Raw genomic sequence first — 16,533 nt, 5'->3', positions numbered from 1 at the left:
GAGAATGAGAGAGAGTACATGAGAGGGGGGAGGGTCAGAGAGAGAAGCAGGCTCCTCGCCGAGCAGGGAGCCCGATGCGGGACTCGATCCCGGGACTCCAGGATCATGACCTGAGCCGAAGGCAGTCGCTTAACCAACTGAGCCACCCAGGCGCCCCAAGACATACACTTTTTATCACAGTATTTCAGGCCCTCACCTCCCCATCAGGGAGAAATGTTAGTGCATTTTCGGGCATATACAGGATAGCTATTCTCATGTTAGGGAAAATTATAACTGCGCTATTATCTTTATTTGGAGATTAAGTGTAGTAACTTCAGGAGAGGAGTATGGGTATCAAGTTGACAGAGGGTGGGCCTGTGGTGGTGAATTTCACATGGCAACTTCAAGGGGCCCCAGGGTGCTCAGATATTTGGTCAATTACTGTTCCCGGTGTGTCTCTGAGGGTGTTTTGGATGAGATTAACATTTAGATTAGTAGCCTGAGTGGCTGGCCTCATCCAATCCCTGGAAGGGCTGAAGAGAACAAAAGACCACCCTCCCCCAAGTAAGAGAATCCTCCAGCCTGATGGGTTTTCAACTCGAACACTGGCTCTTCCAGCCTGATGGCCTTTGGACTCCAATTGAGACAGCAGCTCTGCAAATTTTGAACTTGTAAGTCTCCATAATCGACTGAGCCAACTCCTTATAGTGAACTTCCTCAGATATAGATATGTAGTCAGAAACAGAAATATGTAAATATAGACCACGTTGCTTCTCCCTGGAGAAATGGAATACAGATTTCAAAAAATAAAACCGGTATTCCCGATCATTTACTTTACAAGGATCTTTAGGCAGGGGAGATACCAAGGCGACCTGAAACAGACACAGGTCTGGAGTGTGTAAGCCAACACGGTTACCTCAGGGCTTGAGGCACCGAGCCCTGGATGTATAGCACACCTTCTCCACCTCAGAGATGATCCTGCTAGTCTCTCAAAACAGGAAACCGAATCCTTGAAGGGATCAGTGATATCAGCAAGATACTCATCAAGACCAAAGTAACGGGCGCCTGGGTGGCTCAGTTGGTTAAGCGACTGCCTTCGGCTCAGGTCATGATCCTGGAGTCCCGGGATCGAGTCCCGCATCGGGCTCCCTGCTCAGCAGGGGGTCTGCTTCTCCCTCTGACCCTCTTCCCTCTCATGCTCTCTGTCTCTCATTCTCTCTGTCTCAAATAAATAAATAAAATCTTTTAAAAAAAAAGACCAAAGTAACAAGGTCAAACTTAGGACAAAAAGTACATTTAACTGAATGTTGTGGAATAATTTTGCACAAAACCCACCGTAACAAATGCTTACGTGCATGCATACACACAAACAGCCTTAAGGAAAAAAGAAGTATTGTGAAAGATGTTTTAAGCCATACATTTTCTTAAGTTTTATACCAAAATTCAGTATCTGATAACCACAAAACAAATTCGGAGGAACAGATCAAATAACTCCTTTAACCCCACAGCAAACGCAAGCACAGGAACAAAACTAAATCCACCATGATCAGTACTGCCCCTAGCCCACCAACCCGAAGTACACACTCCAGGAAGAACAAACCCAACCAAGAAGAAGAGGCTTTAATGGCAGGAGGCACCAGCTGCTCTTTGCCCCAGGGCCTCACACTGTGGACTCCCCAGCCACAGAGAAAAACTGCGGGGAACAGAACAAAACGAAATCTGAACGCAGCACGGGCATTTCAAATAAAGAGTGCTGCCTGTTTGACTTCCCTACGCTCTCCCACAGCTGCGGCCACAGAACATCTTCCCCAGGTTCCCAGGAAGGAAGTGGTCCCCTCAACTACAGAGTCCAAAGTTCCACGTGGAAGACATGAGGAGCCAAACCTACAAGAGACTCTGCAAACTGACCCAAGCGAGGCCCACAACTACACTAGAAGTCTAAGAACCAACACAAGTCAAGGCACTGGCTTCCCCCAGAAAACGGAAACCGCACACAGAGGGCCTGGCCGTCTGCGTGATCCAGAGCCGGCGTGCAGACCCTCACTACGGGGTGCCCCACCCCCGGTGGGGTGGCCAGCACTGCTGTTCTCCCAGCCCAGGAACAGTTCTCGAACCACCTTCTGCAGGAACCAGCCTTCTCCTCTCCCTGCTGGGGGTGCAGCTGAGGGAGCAGAGTGACAGGAACCAAGTCTGAATCCCTCGCAGGCACAAACTCACACACCGAAAAGCCGGCGTCGCCAGCTACCTTCAACTGAAAATGGACTATTTCCACAGTCCAAGAGCAAGAGTTCTCAAATGAGCCAGAACGACACACTCTGGTATGTTCTCCAAGGGAATGTGACCAGAGCGCTAAGCCTCCTCCAAGAGGAACAAGAAGCCAGAGGGGCAATAGTGCCCCCCCCAACCCATTCAGGACCACAGTCTCTGTGGTCGCTATAGAAGGTGCATGGAGACCGTCTTTAGCTACTACAGCTGGAAACCAGTCTAACACGCTCCGTTACCTATGTGGATTTTTAAGTCTTATTCCCTGCCTTCTTTCAACTTATGCGTGTGCAAGGATGCCCTAAGGAATTCGGGAGGGCACCCGTGCCTCTGACCTGACTTCTAGTTTCTTTTGGCACATCTCACTTCAATGCTTCCCCTTCTTTCTCCGTCCAAAATTGGCTGCTTCTAACAGACAACTCTTTAGGGAAAACGACGTTACAGGATGGACTGTGGCCCTCCAAAATGATGTGGAATCCCGAAGCCCCAGGCCCCGTGAGTGTGACCTAATTCGGAAGGAAACAGAGTCTTTGCTGAGGATGGAGTTAAGATGAGCTCGGTAAGGTGGGTCTGAATCCAGGAGCGGTAGTGTCTCTAGGAAGGGCAAATTTGGAGAGGGACACGCAGAGGCAGCACGATGTGCACACACAGGGAAGAGAAGGCTACACGCAAGGACCATCTGAGACCGCCAGAAGCTCGACAGAGGCCTGGAAGAGCTGCTCCCTCCCAGGACCTAGTTTCAGACTCCCGGCTTCCAGGACCAAGAGGCATCAGTTCCTGCTGTCAGCCCCCATGCCTGTGGAACCGTTTTTGGCCCCCCCAGGACACCCAGCGGGCCTGAAAGCGGCGGCTAAGCCCTGCGGGACCGCCCCTTGTCCCCTCCGGTGCCCCCAGGTTGGCTAGGCTGTCTGAGCAAGGACTGTCTCAGGCACTAGTCAGTAAGGCACAAACATTTTATTCCGTCGGCCAGCCCTGGCTCACTGCCCCACGGGCAGCCCCTCCAGCTCTGGGCCGCTGTCCTCACTCAGCAGCTCCTCGCACTCCTCGCTGAGCTCCTCCACGTCCCCTGGACCCGCCTCATCCTCACTGGACACAAACTCCAGCTCCTCACTCAGAAGCTCGCCCTGGCCCCGGCTACAGCCTTCGCTTGGCTCATCTTCACTATAGACATCAAGCTCCTCGCTAGATATCACATCCAAAACCTCGCTGTTCTCTTCACTCTGGCCGTCTTCTGCCGAGTCCTCAAACCCGGGCTCCAACTCCTCACTCGCCACCTCCTCGAACCCTGGGAGAGCAAAATGATGGACTCACTACATTAAACTTAGATCTGGTTCGACAGTTAGCTATTACCCTCCTCAACAACACTCCACTTCCCTCCAAAAGCCCGCTTTCCCTGGGGCACCTGGGTGGCTCAGTCGTTAAGTGTCTGCCTTCATTAAGCGTCTGCCTTCGGCTCAGGTGGTGATCCCAGGGTCCTGGGATCGAGCCCCGCATCGGGCTCCCTGCTCCGCGGGAGGCCTGCTTCTCCCTCTCCCACTCCCCCTGCTTGTGTTCCCTCTCTCGCTGTCTCTCTGTCAAATAAATAAATAAATATCTTAAAAAAAAAAAAAAAAAAAGCCCGCTTTCCCTGAGCTGACAGGCCGCATCTGTGTCCGACGCCACGGCAGGTCTTTCACAGACAAGCCTTACAGGACTGATGCCATCATAAAGGGAAAACGGGCTGAACTGAATGGGTTTTCAAGTTTGGCTCTTTCTTTTTTTTTTTTTTTTTAATTTTTTTTATTTATTTATTCATGAAAGTCAGAGAGAGAGAGAGAGGCAGAGGCAGAGGGAGAGAAGCAGGCTCCCCGCCTAGCAGGGAACCCGATGCGGGACTCGATCCCAGGACCCTGGGATCATGACCTGAGCCAAAGGCAGACGCTTAACCACCTGAGCCACCCAGGCACCCCTGGCTCTTACTTTCTAACACGCGAATAGAAGTAAATAAAAACGTTAAGTTATACCCAGACAATTCTTCCAAACGCTATCCCTGCTGGGCCTCTAATGACTGCAAGATACTAATATTAGTTACTTGTCCATCTTAGAATGTTGAGTAATGGTGTCCTGTAAAAGTCAACAATGAACAGATCACCCTAACTCAAGTTAATGCAATCCCTTCCAATTCGCATTTGGACAAGAGCTCATTTTGGCATGCTCAATATTTGGGAAAGGATTTAAACAAAATCAGGTGCCTGCAAAGGTATGACCTGCACCCTCGACTTCAGGGCCAAGGGCTCTGAGCAGGTTCTGGAATCCACGTGACTGCCGGGGGGGGGGGGGGTTGTGGTCACAGGGCTTCAGCATCAGCAAGGCCCCAGGCCCAAGCGCTCTACCACCACCTGACAGTCCTCACTGATGTGTCCTGGGGCACAGATCTGCATACAGTCTGTCCAACACTCTTCACACCTCGATCCTTCCCACTGGCTCGCTCACTAGCTCTTTGAAGTTTTGTCCCCTTTCGTTTGGGGAGTCAGACATGGAATTTTATATTCTGATACTCGCAAAGTGCAGTTCAGACTGTCTTCGATTTTTGACCTACTTTTCTTTTAGAAGGCGTAACAGGAGAGGGGGCAAAAAAAACTGTGAAAAATTTAGACTAAAAATTTTGTGCTACTACAAATGGACATCACAACAGGGCTGAGTAAGAAGAATGCAGATGCTGGTGACCATCAACGAAACGGCTGTCAGATGAGAAAGCCCCAGCCCTGCATGAAGATCCAGACTACACATACCCCCAGCAGGCTGTACCGTTACTTCATACATGTAGTAGCCGTGGAGAAGCTTCTCTTCCTGTGTGTAAATCCGGAGAGCCTGAAAATGGAAGTCACCTACAACACCTACAAGAATGGATTGGAGAAGTATCACTGCTACACTGATCATGGGAAACATAAAGGAAATGCCTATTCTTAAAATCTGAGCACCTCAGCATCTAAAACCGAGGACCCAGAGTCTGAATTACAGCAGACTAGTTATCTCTTAAACAGTCCAAAAGAAGAAAATGCCACCAAAATGTGCCTCATGTCCACAACGTCCGTGAACTACACGTGTACATAAAGATTTCTGTATATACACGTATCTCACAATTTACAAGATAGGAAAGTCAAGAGGTTTAAATAGCTTATAGTGGGTAAAAAACCGTAATCACTTTCTCATTTACACCCAATTATAATCTCTACACCTTCTTCACTCTAGAAACAACTGCTCAGTGAAAATCATTCCTACTGAGGAAGCCTGGCCTGTCAAACTATTTTCCCAAGGAAAACAAAATCTGGCTACAATTCAATCACTAATGGACTCTTCCCCAAAACAAATCACGAAGATATAAAGCATGCTGGGCCTCAGGCTTAGAGGTCAGCCTGCTTTGCCACCCCCCGCCCCACACCCCGTGATGTGCGCTAGAACCGAAACCCTCGGTGGCAGAAGATCCTCACTTGGCCACCAGGAGATTCACCCAACCCTGCCCTGCTCCCCCAAAACAACCCATGTGCGGTTCGCTAAAGGTTGTAACGAGACACAAAAGTAAATTTTAACACAGGGAAGACCACGAAATTCTTTGTATTTTCTTATGGTGAGATCTGTTACATACACAAAAGCCAATCAATAAAGAATGAATATACGTATCTCATATATTAACAGGAAGGGAAGCCTTCCCGATCCATACGCTGCCTATGGTAGCAGCATTAAAGCTGAAGTCTTCAAAAGACCAATCTCCTCTCCACCCCTAACTTAGCCTCACTGTAACACCTGTGGATGAAAAACTAACCCATGCTGATACATATTATACTACTACCCAGCACCCTCCATCAGCTACTCTCTTCAAGTCAAGCCAAACCACAGTAAGAAAGAAGGAAAATCTCTCTGAATCCCCATCTGAAATAAACTCAGGGGCCACACCATTTAAAAGGCCCCGATACCTACCAGACATGGCAGCAAGTTACTTTTCTTCATGCCTAGGATGCGCAAGAGTCCACTGGTTTCTCCCCCGTTATGTGCAGACAGAACATCTCTTCTGGTCCCCCTGGAGGGGAGCAGGTGGTGGTCGGGCTCTCCGACGAGGCTCCAGGCCACAAAGGATGGAAGCACAGGCTGGGGAACCCACAGTGAGCCAACACAGAAACGGCTGCAGCGCCCGAGTTTCCCAGCACCCGGGGCAGCTCCGCCGCCGTGGCGAAGGAGCCCTCGCAGCAGGCGGCCACACCCACTCCCCACCCCACCTACGTTGGAGACACACACGAAAAGCTGGCCCCAGGCGTCACGGCTAAGAGGTGCAGCTGATGGGAAAATCCATTCTGCAGGACCCAGCAGCTGGAACGGTCTCCTTTAGCAAAAACTACTCTCGGCCAGGAGTACCCGCGCTGCCTTGCTCTAGAGAGGTCCTTTCTTTTCACCCACTGGGAACTCAACAGTCACAATGCCCCCAGTTAGAGAAACAGACACAGGTTTACAGAGCCAATGTCCTCTGAACAACATCTGCTACAATGCCCAGTGTGTACCCAGAACAATTTGGGGAAAATTCACGTAGAACTCCATGCTCAAAAGCCAGCAGCACCCTCAAGCTCCCAGCACCTGCATCCTTACCACTGTCTAATTGAGGACAAAAAAAGATGTTAATTAGGGCCATACATAATGAAGACAATGAATACGTTTAAACCTTTATTATTTTCACGTGCACAGCGTCCACTCAGAAACCTCTGCCAGAGAGGAAGAAAAATGGATTTTAGAACCCCTACGCTGTTTAAACAAAGCCAAACAACAGGGTGCCATGGTGATGGAACAGAAAAGGATGCCCATCTCAGCGGAGTCATGGTCACGCCAACAGAACAATGAACTTACCGAAAAAGTCGAATGAAAACGGGTCCCTTCCACCAAAAAATTCCCTGAAGACTTCATCTGGGTTACGGAATGTGAAGCCAAAATCAAACGGAGTGTCAAAATGAATTCCACCTACGTAATACAATAGAGCTTTTAGTTTTTGAATTCTTGCGTTTAGGAGGCAGTTACTTATCTACAAAACATCCTATAAATTGGGACCTAAATAAAAAAAAAAATGGGTCATACACCCATGGCTTTTTTCGCAGCCTGTGACTGGTGGGGAGACTCGAGCTCGGGCTTCGCACTCCTGAAGGTCACAGCGGCGTGGTCACTAGCACTTTCTCACCATCTCTACAACGACCATCCACACACAGGAAAGCATTTTCTGTCGTGAAGCGTCATGTACACGAAGCAAGGAAACATTCACTCGCGCTCGTCACCCGGGTCGGGTCTGTGCTCAGTCTGCAGCACTAAAATCCCAACACCCGCCAAGGGGCTGAGCAGGCGCGGGCTCTTCTCATCAAACACACGCACCCATGTGGGGCTGCCGCCGGCCACAGGCCCTCAGGTTTGTGGGTACCGTCTGTTCTCTAAGCCCTATGGATATTCTGACCCAGGATGAGGTACTGATCTGGGAGCACAAGTCCACACTGTGTCAGAGCAGGGTCGTAATGGACTCCATATCTACCAACAGCACATCCGCGCACACCATCGTCGTCTAACATGAGGCTGTTCAATGTGGTCCACCTCACCTCCTCCTCCGCAATCCAGCCCCTTTCCAGGCTGCATGTGTGTTTCTGAAACACGCCCCAGTCCAAGAAAACTGACAAATCCAACCCCTTGTCAAGACCTCCCGTAGCCAGATGGCCTCCCTTGCTCACTATCAAGCCAAGAAAAAAATCCACATTTACGTACCTCCACCTCCACCATTTAACCCTTCTTTGCCGTATCTGTCATAGATGTCCCGTTTTTTGGCTATAAATTTAAAAAGGAGAGTCAGTAAAGAACAAGTTCTTTTCCCCTTAAAATTCACCTAAGTATTTCCAAATTGTAAACCAAGGAACCAATGCAGTTTTCAAGGTTTCACAGTTAGCTTTAAAGGATTTTGGCCTCCCTTAAATAAAAACAGGGAAGAGGGATCTCCTTAAAAACTCGGAAAAATTTTTAAGTAGTAGGCAGTTTAAATGCTGAAGTATTTCTTTCAGCCTACTGTACACAGAGCATGTGGCTCATGCAAACATTAAAATCACACTGCAAGTTCTAAAACTACTCGAATTCTAGATGTGTACCTTCTTACTACCAAGTCCAACTACGGGGGATAAGATCTGTGGCATGGAGAAACAGGATGGGGACTCGGTGGGGCAGGAAACCGATGTACGGAAAGCCAGATGAGGCGCCAACTCTAACCCCACAGGCTTAATCCCCTTGGAAGAGCAACAGCCCAACCAAGCCTTGACGATGCTCTGCTGTCCTGTCTTCTATTTACCTTCTAGAACAAACAACTACCCTGCAGCCTTTGACACGTGTTTTCCCCCAAAATATCAGGTTTTACCAAATTGTGAGGTAAAATAACAGAGGTTATGGGGAAACATGCACAAGCAAACCACTGAAAGCCAGTTCATTTCTACTACCAGAGCTCTAGTAAGAATGGTAACCACACCTGCGAAGGGTGAACTTCTGGGCTAGAGGCTGCGTAAGAGAACATGAAAGACACTCTCCCTCAGAAAAGGGGAGAGATGAGAAACAACAGCGTCTCTATGAGAATTTAAAGGTTCTCTTCCTGACAAAAATCCACTTTGAGTTGAATTTTTTTTTTTTTTTAAATCACTTGACTAAAATAAAAAACCAGTTTGGGTTTAGTCCTCCATTTTTCTAATGTTCCTGATCTGTGAATCCACAAATCCAGAAGTGCTGGATCAACACAAACAAGGACCGAACAAATAATGACACGGAGGTCCCCCGGTGCTGTCAGTCCAGTTCAGAAAACCAGTATGAGGGGCGCCTAGGTGGCTCAGCTGCTGAAGCGCCTGCCTTCAGCTCAGGTGGTAGTTTCAGGGTCCAGGGATGGAGTCCCGCTCCCTCTCAGCAGGGAGACTGCTTCTCCCTCTCCCCCATCCCCGCTCTCGGGCTCTCTCAGATGACTAAAATCTTTAAAAAAAAAAAAAGACAGAACCCACTATCAGGTTAAGACCTTAAATGCCACATTTGAAAAAGATTGCAATTATCAGTGTTTATGTGTTTTCTAGTAACAAGTTACTAGTGAAATAAAAGATCTGGGATTTCCTTTAAAGTAAAAGAGATGTATTAACAGATAAAACAAGAATGCTCAACGTATTGTTAAGCAGTGGAAGGGGAGTGATGGTTACATGGAGTTCTCTCTAAAATAAAAAATGCCCTTCACGGGGCGCCTGAGTGGCTCAGTCGGTGGCTCAGTCCGCGTTCGACTCAGTCATGACCCCAAGGCGCTGGGATGCAGCCCCACATCCGGCTCCCTGATCAGTGGGAGCCTGTTTCTCCGTCTGCTCCCCTGCATGAACTCTCCCTATCTCTGTCACTATGTCTCTCTTAAAAAAAAAAAAGCCTTTCACTAGTGACCCTGACCACATGTGGACACACGTGAGGCGAGCACCCACGCCCTGCAGCCAGGGAGTCCTACTCTATCTACCCTGGGTACCTCTGCCTTGACTCACACCAGGTCATTCGATGCTGCATCCTGGCGAGGCGGTGTCAGCAGATTTCCAGTCTTCTAACAAAGCTCCACACTGCTCTCCCAAGCCCAGGACCCACACTCTTTTCTTCACCAAGAATCTGCTGACTGAATCTGGCTAACAGCCCACCTTCTGCTTGATTCATGAAACCAGGCTAATGGGTGGGACTTTCAAAAGCCTATGCTTTCCGGGGCGCCTGGGTGGCTCAGTCGTTGAGCATCTGCCTTCGGCTCAGGTCATGGTCCCAGGGTCCTGGGATCGAGCCCCGCCTCGGGCTCCCTGCTCGGCGGGAAGCCTGCTTCTCCCTCTCCCGCTCCCCCTGCTTGTGCTCCCTCTCGCTGTGTCTCTCTCTGTCAAATAAATAAAAATCTTTTAAAATAAATAAATAAATAAAATAGCCATCCTGAAAGAACTGCTAGAAGTCAGGGTGCTCTACAGCACAAGTTAACTCTCAAGTATGTGCCAGGAATAGGACTCAAAGTTTCACAAGAAAAATAAGAAACTTCTTTTCTCGGTGCCCAATACCTCAGCCAGCCGCATCAGTACCCCACTGGCCCTGGGGAGAGCCCCAGCTCTGGACAGGTCAACTCACCATCTGATAACACCTCATACGCCTCAGCTACTTGCTTGAACTTTCTCTCTGCTTCTTCTTTATTCTCAGGGTTCTTATCAGGATGCCACTTGAGTGCCAATTTCCGGTACCTTGAAAAGAGTCAAAGAGCAGAGGTCACGTCCACGTGCAGAACTCCAATGGCTGCGAGATGGATGCGGAGCTTCGAGCTCGTGACACAAACATCGATTTCAACAGTAAAAGCTCCCTCTCCCCCACCACGAAAGACCACGAAAGAAACAAGTTTTCAAACCCACCCAGCAGAATACAAACCAACCTCTAGAGATACAGGAATGTGAAAACGTGTGAGGACCAATGCGTGCAGGCCGAACTGGTCAGCGGCTGAGAGAGCACAGCACACAGAGGCAGGGGACAGCCCTGGTAACGGGGCAGGGGGATTCGGCCCCACCAAGCGGCTCCCCAGCCCGCCAGCACCGTTCAGAGCGCCCCGTTCTGCAGTCAAGGCTCACTGAAGACTCCAGTTAACAGTAACAATTACAGGCTTTATATATATGTATTTTTTCACATGCTTTTTAAACACACACACACACACACACAAATCCTCCCTTCTACTGAGCTAACATAAGCACCGCCTATGAGGTGGGGACGGGACTAACAGGGAAGGGGCATGCCCCTCAAATCAAGATTAGACGAGGAACCAGGTGGTCCTCTTAACCACTGACAAGCTGTTGACATAAGGCTGCTGTGGTTCAATTTAACTGTAGCATTTTCATCAAAAAACCTTGGCTTGAACTTCTTAAAATCTGATTAACACTGGACTCTACAACACTAAAACAGTATTTTTGTATCACTGTGGACCTAAACAAGCAATAAGCAGACCAAAAACCCTCAAGTGCTACAAAATCCTCGCGGTAAAACCTGAAAGACCATGGAAAAGACCAAGGAGAAAGAACGGTCCACTTGCACTAGCGTGCTGGTGTGAAAACAAAGAGAATCCAGGTACGTTTTATTTGTACAGGTTTTGTAAAAGACTACTCAATTTTTTTTTTTTTTTTAACTCAAGGCATAATACATGAAGTGTAAGGCACGTCTCTCACTGTCGGCCTTGAGACTGAAGCCTGACCTCACACCAGTACTTAAGCACTGAGGCAGGCAGGCTATATCACTTGAGAGACGGAAAGCACACAGCACGTAATTCAAACAAAGTTAAGACTCTAGGTTTCTCAAGAGAAATGGGAAGGGAGGGCAGCCACACACAATTACTCCTCCAACTAAGGTTTTTCAGATCACTATGCATGAACAAAGTCTAGAGCCCACAAAATGGACTAAGAACATGCACCACCCATGGGTGCAGTTTTGCTCATTGAAAAAAAGGCTAGGGCGCCTGGGTGGTTCATTCCGTTAAGCTCTGCCCTCGCCTCGTGTCACGATCTCGAGGTCCTGGGATCGAGTCCTGCGTCGGGCTCCCTGCTCAGGAGGGAGCCTGCTTCTCCCTCTGCCTGCCGCTCCCCCTGCTTGTGCGCTCTCTTACAAATAAACAAAATCTTTTAAATAAAATAAACAAAAATAAGGTTAAATCCAGTCTAAGACAGAATTCGACTGCACGCTTAATGAGAAATTTGTATTCCATTTACAGCTAACAGCATTTTCTAAGTTCATACTTCAAAGCCATCCTGCAGACACTGACCACTCTTGACTGTGGCTCAGATCATGAGCTCAGGGTCGTGAGATCAAGCCCTGTGTCCGGCTCTGCACTCAGCACAGTCTGCTTGACACATTAAGGTCAAATGAACCAGACAGATCCAGTTCACCTTGAGTGCCACCTATGCTCTCAGCTTTGCCCCGCACGGGGGCCAGGCCTGGTCACAAAGGCATGGTAAGGCCGACAAACCGAACCAGGGACCAGACGGGTTCTAGGAGGACAAGCTGGAGTCACATGACAAGGGTTTTTTAAAGCAGCTAACACCAAGGAGGTTACAGCACCACACTCTGAGTGCTGAGTGCCAAGTCAATTCCATTCCAAAGTCCAACGTCAGTTCTCTGTGATTATTTCACATCCTCAGAGTTTGATCTACTTTAAGCAGCCAGGAGAATCCACTGTCCCAAGGCAAAGTAACAGAGGAAACCAAGTGACCTTCTTATTCCTCAGTGACAAGGGACAGGCTGGGCCTAGGTCTGAGAAGGTAAGAGTTAATTTGCTAACTATTCTGTCCGAAGATAAAATTAAACAGCAGTATTCAAAGAGTGTTATATATCATGGCCCATTTCAACAGATAAAAAGAAACAATACCCAAGGACCAGTGCACGACTGCAAAGATTATTTCATAAATACAATTACTTACGCCTTTTTAATATCCTCGGCTGAGGCATGTCTCTGCACGCCTAGAACTTCATAGTAATCCACCATGTTTTACAGGCTGTTGGAGTGAGTCCTGCAATTAGAAAATCCACAGTCAATGAAAGGACTGCCAAGGTTAGGTTCATCGTGGGGGAGGAACACAGCAGAGAGGGAGGGGAATGTCACCTCACCTGCACACTAACCACTAGCCTGTAAGGCTGGACCCTTGTCTGGGAACAGTCCAAGACTTGTGCCCTAAGACCCTTCTCGATATAGAATAAAAAGCTCTGAAATAGCCTAATAATAGCTGCCTTAACTAAATAAAACTAACAGGTGACTCTGAGGCAGACACTCAGGGCCCACTTGACCACCAGCTGACAGGCCCTTTGTGAGTATCTTGTTTTCCTGACACGGGCCGTGCTCAGGGAGCTTTGGTTACCTCCTTCATTCAGTGCATTCCTGTGCCAGGCATTGGGCAAGACTGCACAGCCACCAGGATGAACACACTGTCCCTGTAACATGGGAACCACACAAAGACTGGGGACGAGCTGATGCGCACCTCCCCCCCCCCCCCCCGCACCCTCCCTCAAAGCCCTGAGAAAGAAAAAGGAAATGTCTTTGACAACACAGCTATCAGAGTACCTTTACCCTCTGGCTTCAAACTCCCATCCATCCACAAAACAAACACATTACTGCCCTGCTTGTCGATACTAATGAGAGAATGTCCCCACAGATCTCACCTTCAGTGGAAAACTAGCAGCAGAGATTTGCCTCACACTTACCCATGTCACTGCCTAGGGCAGGACAAGGAGAATCCGTTCTGCTTCTGCCACCTCTAACAGGAAGGGCCTTGGGTCCCACAAACCAGGTACATGTATGCTGCCTCTTCAAGTGAAATCTAATGAATTCACTTCTTTAACTTTGAGTAAAACACCTCATTCAACGAGTGACCAAAAACTTACGAAGAACAGGCCTAGCCTCTGACAGGACGCATGAATTTCACCAGGAGAACAGAGCCTTCGGTCAGACTGCTCTGCCCACAACTGAAGCTGGGCTTCCCACGGCGTCCCCGGAAACTCAACTATCAGACCTCAGAGACACTCTGACTCTGAGTGAGGACATGCAATCATAGTCTTCCTAAGGCCACCGTGCCAAGGCTGAACGAGGTCTAGGTTAAATAATGCCACAACTAGGGCGCCTGGGTGGCTCAGTTGGTTAAGCGACTGCCTTCGGCTCAGGTCATGATCCTGGAGTTCCGGGATCGAGTCCCGCATCGGCCTCCCTGCTCGGCAGGGAGCCTGCTTCTCCCTCTGACCCTCCCCTCTCTCATGGGCTCTCTCTCTCTCATTCTGTCTCAAATAAATAAATAAAATCTTTAAAAAAATAATGCCACAACTAGCCATTTTTCCACTGCTCAAAACAAGATGCACACACAGTCGTTGCCAACATTGGGGGACCAAGCCACGGTTTAAAAAAAAAAAAAAAAATCTAGTATTACGTCATGACTCCAAACTGAAATTACCAGCCAAGCATTTACAGAGAAACTCTGTACTTAAAGGGTCAAAAGGGGGTGCCTGGGTGACTCAGTCAGTTGGGCAGCGAACTTTCGGTTTCAGCTCAGGTCATCTCAGGGGGCTCAGGTCATGATTTCAGGGTCATAGGACTGAGCCCTGCATCCGCTTCCTGCTCATGCTCGCTCTCTCAAATAATCTAAAAAGTAATGATAATAGGGGCGCCTGGGTGGCTCAGATGGTTGAGCGTCTGCCTTCGGCTCAGGTCATGATCTCAGGGTCCTGGGATCGAGTCCCGCATCGGGCTCCCTGCTCCTTGGGAGCCTGTTTCTCCCTCTGCCTTTCTCTCTCGCTCTGTCTCTCATGAATAAAAAAAAAAAATCTAAAAAAATAAAAATAAAAAAAGTAATAAAAATAAATAAAGGGTCAGAGGAAGCAGATGAAATCTACGTTACTAGTACAGGAGCTCGACACAAGGAATAATTCAAAAATATCACAGGATTGGGGCGCCTGGGTGGCTCAGTCGTTAAGCGTCTGCCTTCGGCTCAGGTCATGATCCCAGGGTCCTGGGATCGAGTCCCACGTCGGGCTCCCTGCTCCGCGGGAAGCCTGCTTCTCCCTCTCCCACTCCCCCTGCTTGTGTTCCCTCTCTCGCTGTGTCTCTGTCAAATAAATAAAATCCTTAAAAAAAAAAGGCTGATGTAAAAGATTCCCCCCCCCGCCTTGAAATACCTAGAAATGTTAAAGTCCAACAAATACATTTGAAGAAGCTGAGCTGCCAGAAAGAGGCTCAAGTGCCAGACACAACCAGGAGTTTACACCAGAAGTGGTAATCCTGAGATGGGGGGGGGGGTCCTATGTTCTCAGGACAGGACTTGCTTTTGAAGCACAGGAAAGAGTGGCCGCACTGAAGACAGACAGACAGAGAGACACACACACACACACACACACACACACACACGCCCCCCTCGTACTGTGGTTCCCCAAGGGCTGTAGTTACAAGAAAGGGGGAGGAGAGAGGTTTCTCTCCAACCCGCTGCAGAGAAAGAAGCCCCCTGGGCACCTGAAGCCTGAGGACTCGGTCAGAGGTACAGAACGAAATCTTATTACCTCCATTGTCCTGCGATGCTCCACGCTCTGCAGAACTACCAAATACGACCCCGGGATGGCGAGGCAAATAGAGGTACACCTGAGCACTAAGTATCTCTACAAGCTAAGTCACACAGATTCCAGCAGAAAACACAACCCCTGCTCAACAGGAGCTGACAAACTAGAGACGAGGAAAGCATGAGGAGGAGTGAGAACACCTCCAAGAATCTGAAACAAAGAACTTGAAAGGGAACATATTAAAAAAGCATTTGGGACTGAGCTTTGGTGGCTCAGTTGGTGAAGTGTCTGCCTTCAGCTGAGGTCATGATCCAGGAGTCCTGGCATCAAGCCTAGATTCGGGTTCCCTGGGGCTCCCTGTTCAGCAGGGAGCCTGATGCTGGACTTGATCCCAGAAGCCCTAGAATCATGACCTGAGCCAAAGGCAGACGCTTAACAACTGAGCCACCCAGGTGCCCCTAAATAAAAACTTTTAAAAGTTTGTATAGATATTATAAGTTATTTACATCCACACCATGACCCTGAGGATCACAACCTGAGCCAAAGTCAAGGGTCAGATGCTTAACCCACTGAGCCACCCAGGAACCCCAATAAAAGTCTCTTTTAGGTAAACTCTACCCGCAACGTGAAACTCAAACTCACGACCCCGAGAGATCAAGAGCTGTATGCTCAACTGATGGAGCCAGTCAGGTGCCCCAAGTACAAACAAACAAACAAACAAAAAGGCACATCCAGGGGCGCCTGCGTGGCTCAGGTCATGATCCCAGCGTCCTGGGCTCCCTGCTCAGTGGGAAGCCTGCTTCTCCCTCTCCCACTCCCTCTGCTTGTGTTCCCTCCCTCTCTTGCTGTCTCTGTCAAATAAATATTAAAAAAAAATAAAAAAGACACATCCAGTCATGTCATTTAACAAAACTCTTGTAGCTGACATAAAATAGGGCCCTGCAGCGCACAATTAGAAAATCCATGTTCTGGGGTGCCTGAGTGGTTCAGTCCTTAAGCGTCTGCCTTCGGCTCAGTCATGATCCCAGCATCTTGGGATCGAGCCCCGCATCCGGCTCCCTGCTCAGCGGGAAGCCTGCTTCTCCCTCTCCCACTCCCCCTGCTTGTGTTCCCCCTCTCGCTGTCAAATGAATAAATAAAATCTTTAAAAAAAAAGGAAAACAGTATCACAAAACCAGAAACGAACAACTGGACACAAAACTCATT

General features: G+C 48.7%; 1 protein-coding gene across 1 annotated transcript in view; it reads right to left on the bottom strand.

The window, feature by feature from the left end:
• The window catches only part of DNAJB6 (DnaJ heat shock protein family (Hsp40) member B6), a 66,643-nt gene that overhangs the window by 28,537 nt on the left and 21,573 nt on the right, over positions 1-16,533 (bottom strand). The window contains exons 2-5 of the mRNA XM_021692943.1: positions 12,714-12,803; positions 10,393-10,502; positions 8,008-8,067; positions 7,114-7,224 (exon numbers count right to left, since the gene is read on the bottom strand). Coding sequence (XP_021548618.1) covers positions 7,114-7,224; positions 8,008-8,067; positions 10,393-10,502; positions 12,714-12,778 — 346 coding nt within the window. The 5' untranslated portion in view covers positions 12,779-12,803. The remainder of the gene's footprint in view (positions 1-7,113; positions 7,225-8,007; positions 8,068-10,392; positions 10,503-12,713; positions 12,804-16,533) is intronic.

Source organism: Neomonachus schauinslandi, chromosome 12 (assembly GCF_002201575.2).
Source record: "Neomonachus schauinslandi chromosome 12, ASM220157v2, whole genome shotgun sequence".
NCBI lineage: Eukaryota > Metazoa > Chordata > Mammalia > Carnivora > Phocidae > Neomonachus > Neomonachus schauinslandi.
The sequence above is the reverse complement of the archived record's forward strand: the minus strand, read 5'-3'. Positions and strand labels throughout refer to the sequence as shown.